At 38.8% G+C, this 12,783-nt stretch overlaps 1 protein-coding gene across 1 annotated transcript in view; it reads right to left on the minus strand.

The window, feature by feature from the left end:
• The window catches only part of LOC126471533 (uncharacterized), a 228,362-nt gene that overhangs the window by 22,945 nt on the left and 192,634 nt on the right, over positions 1-12,783 (minus strand). Inside the window, exons 14-15 of the mRNA XM_050099760.1 lie at positions 5,930-6,020; positions 5,642-5,796 (exon numbers count right to left, since the gene is read on the minus strand). Of these exons, the coding sequence (XP_049955717.1) occupies positions 5,642-5,796; positions 5,930-6,020 (246 nt within the window). The remainder of the gene's footprint in view (positions 1-5,641; positions 5,797-5,929; positions 6,021-12,783) is intronic.

The raw sequence follows: 12,783 nt of genomic DNA on the forward strand, positions 1-12,783 counted from the left end.
CCTTCTAAGAGAGTGTCTCCATTCCTTCCAGGCTAAATATGTAAGTGTAGACCAGATATGGCTCAAATTCGAAGATACAATATCGACAGCAATAGACAGAGTCGTACCGCATAAGTTAATAAGAGACGGGACTGATCCACCATGGTACACAAAACACGTCAGAACACTGTTGCAGAAGCAACGAAAAAAGCATGCCAAATTCAGAAGAACGCAAAATCCCCAAGACTGCCTAAGTTTCACGGAAGCTCGAAATTTAGTGCGGACGTCAATGCGAGATGCTTTTAATAGTTTCCACAATGAAATAATGTCTCAAAATATGGTAGAAAACCCAAAGAGATCTTGGTCGTATATAAAGTACACCAGTGGGAAAAAACAGTCAATACCGTCACTGCGCGATAGTGATGGAAATGTTACCGATGATGGTGCCACTAAAGCGGAGTTTTTCGTAATTCCTTCACGAAAGAAGTCGAAGTAAATATTCCAGAATTCGAAACCAGAACAGCTGTTAGCATGAGTGACATAAAAGTAGATATCTCAGGTGTTGCGAAACAAATCAATTAAGAAAGGCAAGTCTTTCGGTGCAGATGGTACACCAATCAGGTTCCTCTCAGAGTATGCAGACACATTAGCGCCATTCTTAGCAGTCATATACAAGCGCTCACTTGACGAAAGTTCTGTTCCTAAAGACTGGAAAGTAGCACAGGTCACACCAATATTCAAGAAAGGAAATATGAGTAAGCCATTGAATTACAGGCCCATATCACTGACCTCAATTTGCAGTAGGATGTTGGAGCATATACTGTACTCAAACATTATGAATCACCTTGAAGAAAATGAACTAATTGATACATAACCAACACGGATTCAGAGGAGGAGGAGGAGATTAGCGTTTAACGTCCCGTCGACAACGAGGTCATTAGAGACGGAGCACAAGCTCAGATTAGGGAAGGATGGGGAAGGAAATCGGCCGTGCCCCTTCGAAGGAACCATCCCGGCATTTGCCTGAAGTGATCTAGGGAAATCACGGAAAACCTAAATCAGGATGGCCGGACGCGGGATTGAACCGTCGTCCTCCCGAATGCGAGTCCAGTGTGCTAACCACTGCGCCACCTCGCTCGGTACGGATTCAGAAAATATCGTTCTTGAGCCAGACAGTTTGAAGTAATGAGCGCTGTCGACAAGGGATCTCAGATTGATTCTATATTCCTAGATCTCCAGAAGGCTTTTGATACCGTTCATCACAAGTGACTATTAATCAAATTGCGTGCATATGGTGTAGGCCTATCGTCTCAGTTGTGTGACTGGATTCGTGATTTCCTCTCAGAGAGGACACAGTTCGTAGTGATAGACGGTAAATCATCGAGTAGAACAGAAGTGATATCTGGCATTCCACAGGGTAGTGTCATAGGCCCTCTGCTGTTCCTGATTTATATAAATGATGTAGGTGATAAACTGAGCAGCCCTCTTAGATTGTTTGCAGATGACGCTGTTATTTACCGTCTAGTAAAATCACCAGACGTTCAATTCCAATTACAAAGTGATCTAGAAAGAATTTCTGTATGGTGCGAAAAGTGGCAATTAGCACTAAACAAAGAAAAGTGCGAAGTCATCCACATGGGTACTAACAGAAATCCAATAAATTTTGGGTATATGATAAATCTCACAAATCTAAGGGCTGTCAATTCGACTAAATACCTAGGAACTACAATTATGAGCAACTTAAACTGGAGAGACCACACAGATAATACTGTGGGGAAGGCAAAACAAAGACTGCGCTTTGTTGGCAGAACATTTAAAAGATGCGACAAACCCACTAAAGAGACAGCCTACATTACACTTGTCCGTCCTCTGATGGAATATAGGTGCACGGTATGGGATCCTTACCAGGTAGAATTGACGGAGGACATCGAAAAAGCGCAAAGAAGGGGAGCCCGTTTCGTGTTGTCGCGCAATGGGGGTGAGAGTGTCACTGATATGATACGCGAGTTGGGGTGGCAGTCACTGAAACAAAGGCGGTTTTCTTTGCGTCGAGATCTATTTACGAAATTTCAATCACCAACTTTCTCTTCAGAATGCGTAAATATTTTGTTGACACCCACCTACGTAGGGATAAATGATCATCATAATAAAATAAGAGAAACAAGATTTCGAACGGAAAGATTTAGATGTTCCTTTTCCCCACGCGCCATTCGAGAGTGGAATGGTAAAGAAGTAGTATGAAAATGTTTCGATGAACCCTCTGCCAGGCACTTAAGTGTGAATTGCAGAGTACCCATGTAGATGTAGATGAAGATCTGGAATGAAACACTATCTCTCAGAGGGGTAGGGACTATATTCGTCCACTATTTGAGAATTAGAGCACTTAGCTACTTTCAACTAACTTTATACATAATTTCGTACCTTTACGAAACTTTTTCTCACTGGAAGGAAAGAAGTTTATTGCTTACTACGTTTTCCATGTTCGTGTAGTAAACTGCCACATAAGACTCGACGTTTCAATTTATTCCTTCTTTACTATAATTCTATTCGCAACATATTTTGCAGACAGCATCCACAGATACCACTAAATGCGTTTGCAAAACAATGTTATTGTACGATACATAGTTCAGGAGATGTGTAGTAGTAGTAGCTTTATTCATCCGTAGATCTCTTTTGACAAGGATATAGGACATATCAAAGTATTTACAGGTTTAGACCAATTTAAAATGAGCTAATTCGTATACACACACATTTACAGACTTCTAGTTAGTGACAATCATTAGCTTTCGTCCTGGTACACAACACATTTTTTACAAATAACTGTTTAAATAATGTAACGCCACACTGATCACTCATATCTCACTATCAGTCACTACACACACTACACACACATTGTTTCATAACACTTCACTCACTACACACACACACACACACACACACACACACACACTGGTGATCTCTGGGCCATTTTCTGTACCACAACTTCCCATTTGCTATTCTGTAAAACTTAAGTCAACATCCCTCTATGATGAGTGAGATGTGAGCTCAGAAAGAGGAGGAGGTGTTAGTATTGTCCTATGCATAGCTTGGGGGTAAGTTTTTCTAGAAAAGAAAAAAAAAACATAGTGTGAAGGTGTTATGCGGAATGTTAAATGTTTTATAATCATTATTATTATTCATAAATTTATGCAATCAATAAAAAATAAAATACAACCATCATATTTAAAGTACACCTATCTCTGTCAGTGAGTTTGGTTCTGATCCACTATGGTGCATAGCTGATGAAGTTTACACATGAACCTATACAGTGTGATAACAGTGCACGCTTTAGGATATTTTGTGGAGGTGATTATTTCTGATAGGCACATCACATTTTTGTTTACAGATTTGAAGACAGTAAGAATTATGAATGAAGTGCATAATCTTCAAATGAAAGACCATTAAGTGAAAGACTTTCCAGTGAATGCAGCTTATCTGTTTGAAGACAGTTAGCTCATTATCTCTAATATAAACACCACTGCCATCAAAGTGACTGCTGTAGTTAAAAATGTCTATAGTTTACAGTGTCAACAAAATATTAATAGTGAAATTACAATTGCTAAACCAGTGGAGCACAGTTCTGCCCTTTGGCTTCTACAGTTATAAATAAACATAGGAAATGCATAAAATTCAAGAAGTTTATATATACTATGTCTTCCATTTTACAGCATGTTTGTATACATTGAATGCCTTTGTAAACATAAACATATGTAGACTGTATACTTGTTACTTTGATGACCACGATTTGGTGTAACATATGGACATATGGCACAATAATGTTCAAATGCAGAAGGCCATGGGAGACATAAGTCAGTTCGAAAGATAGTTATGGACTTGCTTTCTTCAACCATCTCTGATGAAATGAGAGCTGTAACTTTGTGAGGAATAGTATGGAATCCCATTGATCAATATTTACAATGTGAAATACACTATATTAATTAGATTGTATGCCATTTGATTTAAACTCTATAAGCATGTCCATGCAGTCATTATATACAATATTGTATTCCAACAACTCTAATACTAACGATAACGAAATATTTGATGACAGATAGGAAGATAAAGCTACACAACAAAGCAGCTGACTTTTTTTGAGGATATTATGTAGAACAAAATCGAAAATGTGATTATTTTATAGGGGTCAAGGTAACAACTCACCAAAAAATATAGGTATGGATATGTTGTACAGTTGTTTATAGTGTTTTCTGCTTTATATTCATATATCTGAGTGTGCATTTGTACATTAGGCTACTGTATATGCTTATATTTTTATAGGGCTGAAGATGGTCGTTACCAACTGAAATTAATTACCTGATTACAAATAAAGATTGAAATTCAAGACTGAAATTATAATAAAAAAAAAGTATAGGAAACTTCCTGGCAGATTAAAACTGTGTGCCCGACCGAGACTCGAACTCGGAACCTTGGCCTTTCATGGGCAAGTGCTCTACCAACTGAGCTACCGAAGCACAACTCACGCCCGGTACTCACAGCTTTACTTCTGCCAGTACCTCGTCTCCTACCTTCCAAACTTTACAGAAGCTCTCCTGCGAACCTTGCAGAACTAACACTCCTGAAAGAAAGGATATTGCGGAGACATAGCTTAGCCACAGCCTAGGGGATGTTTCCAGAATGAGATTTTCACTCTGCAGTGGAGTGTGCGCTGATATGAAACTTCCTGGCAGATTAAAACTGTGTGCCCGACCGAGACTCAAACTCGGGACCTTTGCCTTTCGCGGGCAAGTGCTCTACCAACTGAGCTACCGAAGCACAACTCACGCCCGGTACTCACAGCTTTACTTCTGCCAGTACCTCGTCTCCTACCTTCCAAACTTTACAGAAGCTCGCAGGAGAGCTTCTGTAAAGTTTGGAAGGTAGGAGACGAGGTACTGGCAGAAGTAAAGCTGTGAGTACCGGGCGTGAGTTGTGCTTTGGTAGCTCAGTTGGTAGAGCACTTGCCCGCGAAAGGCAAAGGTCCCGAGTTCGAGTCTCGGTCGGGCACAGTTTTAATCTGCCAGGAAGTTTCATATCAGCGCACACTCCACTGCAGAGTGAAAATCTCATTCTGGAAAAAGTATAGGCACTGAAGTTATGATAGACACATAAACAAAAGGAAAAACTTTGTTAGCTTTCAGAGGAATCCTTTTTCGAACTAAAGTACATGAAACACACAGCCCCCCCCCCCCCCCCGTTTGCCCCCTCCCCCCCCCCCCCACCCCCCACACACACACACGTGCTTCCATTGTGCCACATGAAATGAATACACTATGCCAAGACAGTAATTTGCAGATTGACTGGAGTGAATAGTTGTGTCAGTAATGTGTTAGCAGGAACTAAAAATGTACATTTAGTTATGATACCAGGTTGCTGTAGCTGTTCATAGGTCATGAGTTAAAGCTAAAGAACTCTCCCTATCATACATTCTTGCCACATACTGTACTTTATCAGGTATTGCCTTACATTATGAATTGTCTTACAATATGAAGATTAAAAATCAGTTTGACCAACAGTAGTCTCATGTGAAAATTCAGTAACACACTCCATAGTGAATGTTTCTGGGTGACTTTCCCAACACATTGTAGGAAGAAATATGTCTACTGAATAGTTACTTTTGTAGAAGTACCTGCTGTGATCATGAAAGTTTGTAATACCAAAGAGATGTGGATAGCACTCTGAAACTCTCTTCATGGCTCTTACAATTCTGTTGTAAATACAGAACTCAGGTGAATAATGCATTGCATCTTTCATAGGTTTGCCTTCATATTCCCACTTTTTTACCTTGACAGGAAAAAATCAAAATAAACACATTATAATATGTAAAACAGCATATAGTTTTTGAAGTGCTTACAGTAGCTCAACTGTCTAGATGATGTAGTCTATGTTTACAAAATTCTCCACTACACATACTTACAAAAATATCAATAGCAAATGCCAATAGTTTAATCCTGCTCAAGGGTCTTCTATGGACTTCTGATTTTGCAGCAGAACTGTTTGATGTGAAGCTGTTGAAGTGAAATAAGTATCAAAATTCTCTTAAAACTACCCATTAAAGCACTATATCTCTTATGAAAAATGCATTTGCTTCTCATTTGTAAGTAACACAGATTAAAATTCATTAAAGAAGAAGGGTAGCAGACTGTCTATAGTAGTGATAACATAGACGACATATATATATAATGCTTTTTTTCAACAAATTTAACATGCTTCTTGAGAGTTGCTTTCTATGTAAAATGGCACTACAACCAACCTGGGTAGCTGACTAATGGGATAAGAACATCAAATAGAACAAAGTGGAAATTATATATAAAAAATCATTAGAAATAGTTACAATCAGGATGAAGTCCATTACAAACAGTATTGCATGGTGCTTGAAAATGTTATTAGGAAGGCAAAAGAACATGTGGTATGCAAATAGAGTGGCTTATTCTCAAGTTAAAGTTTAAAAAAATGGTCAGTTGTGAAGAAAGTGTATGAACAACAGTAGAAGGTCGAAGATATAGAGTCAAGTTTTAGAAATAGTTTACCATGTGAAAATGTTACATTCTGTTCTCTCTGTGAGGCACTGGACAGATGAAACAAAAAATATGAACACTAGGTCTCTTCTTTGATTTAACCAAAGCATTTGTGTTGATCATAAAATATTACTGTAGAAGTTGTCCGCCTGCTTAGCCGAGTGGTAACTTGCTTGCCTCCCAGTGGGGCTGGGTTCGATTCCCAGCTGGGTTGGAGATTTTCTCTGATCGTGGACTGGGTGTTGTGTTATCCTCATCATCATTTCATCCTCATCATCGACACGCAAGTTGCCGAATGTGGTGTGAACTGAAATAAGACTTGCACTTGGTGGCCGAACTGAATGGGACCTCCCACCTAACAATGCCATACAATCATTTCATTTCACATTTCACTGTAGAAGTTGAACCATTATGGAATAAGAGGAGTAACTCTCAATTAGTTCAGCTCATATTTTGAGAACAGCTATGATATGGATGGAGTCAATTGGGGATTGATAAGGGGGGTCATGCCTGAGGGATCAGTGCTGGGACCACTAGACTACAGTTTCGTATAATATGTAAATGATACATCAGGTGGGAGGGGGAGGGAGGGGGACATACATCATGGGTCAATGCTGGGACCACTAGCCTAGTGTTTCTTAAAACATATAAATGATATGCCTTTTAATATGACAGGTGATTCTAAAGTATTTCTGTCTGCTGGTGACACTTGCTCAGTAGAGAAGGATGGTGAGTGCAACATAGGCAGTCTATCAAATAGTCCAATTCAAAATGCACATTCACAGCTAAATCACATGAAAACTCTGTTTTTATGGTTCCTAAAACACATTTCAATGAAAAATGTGGTTTTTTTTTACGCAGGAGGGATATACGATTAGTGAGCTGAACAATCCATATACCTAGGTACTGGTATTCAAATGAATGTTACTCTGTCATTTAAAGCCAATATTCATGATCTTGTTCAAAAACTGAATGCTCCTGTATTTAACATCAGAACAATATCTGCAATAAGTAATAGTCCAACATGGAAATTAATCTACTTTGGTTATTTTCATTCACTTATGACAGATAATACTATATTGTGGGTTAACTATTCCCACTCACAAAGGGTATTTTTGGCTCAGAAAATGGCACTTCAAGCAAAATATGGTGTGAGTTCTCAAATCTCTTTTCAAATCCTGTTTTGGAGTTTTGGAATTCTGACATTGGCCTCTCAATATATATTTTCTATAATGTCATTTGTTATTAACAATGTGCACTTATTCCCAATAGTTGGCAACTCTTACTGAGTTAATACTAGGTAGAAATCTAATCTGCATTTGGAGCACACCTCCTTCACTCTTGTGCAGAAAGGTGAGCTGTCATCTTCTTCTGCATCTATTTTCAATAACCTACCACAACATTTTAAAATCCTTAGGATTAATTCTTGATCTCTCACATCTAAATTGAAGAATTTCCCCATTGATCACTCCTTCTACTCAGCAGCTTGTCATCTGCTTGTAAATTTTATTTTATCTACTCTCTCAGAAAAAAAAAATTGATACCCTCAAGGACAGGATCATTTTTCTGAAAAGTGATCTCACAGACAGTTCATCATTGTTGGAGTATATGATAGCAAATTCACACCAAATAAAACATGGATCACAGTAAAGGGTGCTCAAACAGTCACACCAATACACACTGTATCCCTTCCCCTCCCCATCTGGCAGCAACATAGCATGTATTCTCACACGCAAACTATTATAAAGGTGCCAAATGCCAAAGTGCAATACATTTTCAACCCTGTTAATATGGCTGAAGTTGCTCAACCTATTCATCAGTGGGCCATGGTTGTACCCTAGAATGAATGTTGCAAACTTCATTCAATTCCAACCTCAGCACAGTTACTGCCTGAAGATCACAACAGTTGGTGCAAACAGAGGACCCCTGAGTGCCATCTGATTACCAATAATGATGACAGATGAGTCACTAACGGTACTGACTCATTCCATGACAATGTAGATTTGCTTCTCACTATGATCATGTAGAACAAAATGCAAAAAAATAAATAAAATACACCTCTATAATACCACAAGAGCACATCCCTAAACCCTTTGGCAGGTAGTGGCACTTTTATCAAGTAAACAAGGTAGCAGTTGCCTACATTGCAAATACATTTTTGGAGGAGGGAGATGACAAACTTCAAACAGAAGTAAAGATTGACCTAAACAAAGAGACTTCATCAACTTCACTTTATCTGACATGCTTTATGGTTAATTATGAAGGTATGTGAGACTTTACAAAAGAAATGAACTCACAGATGACTCATCCCATCAGAATTGTGGAGGAATATGGTGATTTCTTACATCTGAAAAGATCTGCTTTCTTTTCACACTCAAATATCCACAGTATGCCATGCACAACAGAACATTCTATAAAAGAACCTTGAAGCATGTTTAGTGGCTCCTGGAATATTTTAATTCTTGGGTTTTCCATAAATGTGACACTATTGGTAGGTTAGCTTGCTACTGTTCTGTTGTTCCTATTTCTCTTATAATTCTCACAAACTGTTGCTTCCTGACAGAACTTCATGTGCATTATAATAGTTGTATCATTCATATAAACAGTTTGTTAGAATTCAAATTTGTTTGTTGCAGACTGAGTGAATGGGGAGGGCGGTATGACGTATTGGTCAATTGACTAAATCTTTTCTTCATGCTTTGAATTTTTTCAGTGGGGTTAAGAGCCAACAATGGAGCAGCAGTCAGAATCACTTTTTTCTAAAATTCTTCAGAACTGAACATCTAAAGTAACAGTAAGTAATTTAGGAATAAATGTAACAAATCACAGTATTGTAGAGGCATTGAGTCATCAACAGGTACTTAAACAAGACTGAAAATTTTGCTAGCTTTTGGAGAAATCCTTTTTAGAGCTAGAGCATGTGCACACACACACACACACACAAACACACACACACACACACACACACACACACACACACACATGTATGACTACATCCAGCTGAATATGGTGTGCCAGGACTCTAGCTCTGCAGTTGTAGCTTTGAGCTATTCACTCATTCTTTCATCCTGATAGAAAACTACAGTTTTCTGCACACAATGATTAGGGAAATTACAAAACTCATAGAGTCACAAAAAGTAATGAGTGTTTTGGTGGGTAAAGTGTAGTTCATGGCCAATGAGAGGACAACCATCAACTGTCACATATTTACTTTGCAATATACACTCGACTGCAGAACAACAGCTTTCACTATAGGATACTATTACCTACAATAGTAGAAGAAATAATGTGATGATTCCAGAACATCTTGTCACAAGATATCACCATATTCAATATCATAAACAAAGTTAATTTGCTCTAATTAAGGTCAAATCTTCTGAGATTTGTTTTAATTTTGTAAATCCTAAGTTATTACAATGAAATCAATCATATGCCTTATGGCATTCTTGATAATTCCTGTTCATTATTATAATCTTGTTTTAAAAACAGCAAGCACAGTTCTACATTGACAGACTGCAGCTCATACTGTAAAAGGATAGTTGAGCAACCACTGGATAGGTATCTAGCTAGTAGAACAGTTCATGATGGGAGGTGCTTTCCATGGTATACAGTCACTGTAAAGAAACTTCTAAAGAGACAGAAATTACTTTGTAATAGGTGTAGCTAGTTTATAACTAGTTGTAGATAGATAGATGCTGAATGAAAAGGCTGTCATGAGAGCAATTTGTGAAGCCTCCAATGACTATCATAGAAGATCATTGTCAAGAGGTCTTTCACAAAACCCAGAGTAATTTTGGTCATTCATGGAGACTGTTAGTGATACCAAAGTTAGTGTCTAATCACTCATGGATGATACAGGATCTGAAACTGAGATTAGCAAAGCAACTGTAGGAATGCTTACCTCTATTTTCAAATGTTCCTTTACAAAGAAAAAACCACATGTATTGCCCCAACTGAATTCTTGTAACACTGAAAAGATGAGTGAAACAGGTATTAGTGTCAGTGGCATAGAGGAACAGCTGAAATAGTTAAAACTGAGCAAAGCTCCAGGGCCTGATGGAATGGCTATGAGATTCTATACCAAATTTATGAGTGAGTTAGCTCTTCTGTTATCTATTAGCTATTGCAGACTCCTCAAGTAAAAAAAGAAAATGCAAAATGAAACGTGCATGTGGTATACTTGGCTGTGAGTCCCCTAGTGCAAGTCTTTTTATCTGCTGCCACTTCACTGACTTGCACACCATTGATGATGAAATAATGGTGAGAACAACAAACACACACACACACACTCACACATACACACACACAACCACTGTCCCAAACAGAAACATTACCCAACCCAGCCAGGAACTGAACACGGGGCCCCATGATAGAAAGCCAGCTATGCTAATCACTAAACCAGAAGCTGCTGATGGAACAAAACACAAGTCTTGCCCGCCTACTTAAAGGATTGCACAAATGATCCACAAAACTACCATCCAATGTCCTTGCCAACTATTTGTTGTAGAATCTTGGAAGATATTCTGAGCTCAAATATAAAGAAGTATCTTGAACAGTGTGACCTTCTCCATGCCAATCAGCGTGGATTTTAAAAATATCTGTCATGTGAAAGCCAACTCACACTTTCCTCACATGACATACTGAAAGCCATAGTTCAAGGCAGTCAGGCAGATGCAGTATCCCTTGATTAATGAAAAGTATGTAACTCAGTATGACACCTATGCTTATTATCATAATTATAATCATATGAGGTAGCAAGCAAAATTAGTCTTTAGATTGAGGACTTTTTGTTAGGGGGGATGCAGCATGTTATCACGGATGAAGAGTCATTGACAGACATAGAAGTAACCTTGGGTGTGGCCCAAGGAAGTGCATTCAAATGGTTCAAATGGCTCTGAGCACTATGCGACTTAACATGTGAGGTCATCGGTCCTCTAGAACTTAGAACTACTTAAACCTAACTAACCTAAGGATGACACAAACATCCATGCCCAAGGCAGGATTCGAACCTGCGACCATAGTGGTCGCGCGGTTCCAGACTGGAGCACCTACAACCGCTCAGCCACTCCGGCCAGCGAACTGCATTAGGTCCTTTGCTGTTTCTGTTGTATATTAATGACCTCATGCAACTCAGATTTTTATGGATGGTGCACTTACCTCCAATGAAGTACAGTCTGAAAGAAGCTGCACAAATATTCAGTCAGACCTTGATAAGGTTTTCAAGTGGTGTAAAGACTGGTAACTTTCTTCAGATGTTCATAAATGCAAAATTCTTCACTTCACGAAATGAAAAAGTGTATTATCCTATGACTATAATATCAGTAAGTCAATGTTGGAATTGATCAACTCATACAAATACCCGGGTGTAACATTATGTAGGGGCATGCTATGGAACAAACACATAGCCTGAGTCATGGGTGAAACATATGTCAGATTATGGCCTATTGTTAGAATACTAGGAAAATACAATCAGTCTACAAAGGATACTTCTTAGAATCACTCATGTGACCCATCCTAGAATATTGGTCAAGTGTGGTGGACCCCATATCAAGCATGACTAACAGCAGATATTGAACATATGCACAGATGTGCAGCACAAGTGGTCACTGCTGTTACCCTGTATGTAATACTTGGATACACAACACAGCATGAGGCCTCCAATGCACTACACTTTTAATATTTCATCAACAGCATCTACATAGACCAGCCACTACAGGCCACCTGCAGTGGGTCACATGGCTTGTGCACACGGTAGGTCATCAGCTGCACCATCTACTGGAGCCCTCCTCTTTATAAGCACAGAGCAGCAGGTACTTGCCCTCCTATTGTGTTCGTACTTATTGTCAGCAACTGCTTGTATCAGTGCCTGGATTGTTTCTATGTTTGTGTCTGTGTTCTCAACTGTTATCCACTTTTATGTGGAAGAAGAATAAACTTTGGTACATTGTGGCCATGCTCTTGCTTGGGTCTTACAGTATGATACAGTGACAGGTTTGTTTGATCTGTGGGAGAGTTGTCACAGACATGTGTTGTACAGGTGGACTCTTAAAAATATAATTGAACTATTCCAAGAAAGCCTACTTGCAAAGTTTCAGTTTTAATTGATGACTCTAGGAACATACTACAGCTCCCTACACATTGGTCCCACAGGGATCATGAGGACAAGATTAGATTAATTACAGTATGTACAGATCCATGTAAGCAGTTACTCTTCCCATGCCCACAAACTTATGTGGATTTGGGATCTCTGGCA

Source organism: Schistocerca serialis, chromosome 3, assembly GCF_023864345.2.
Source record: "Schistocerca serialis cubense isolate TAMUIC-IGC-003099 chromosome 3, iqSchSeri2.2, whole genome shotgun sequence".
Taxonomy (NCBI): domain Eukaryota; kingdom Metazoa; phylum Arthropoda; class Insecta; order Orthoptera; family Acrididae; genus Schistocerca; species Schistocerca serialis.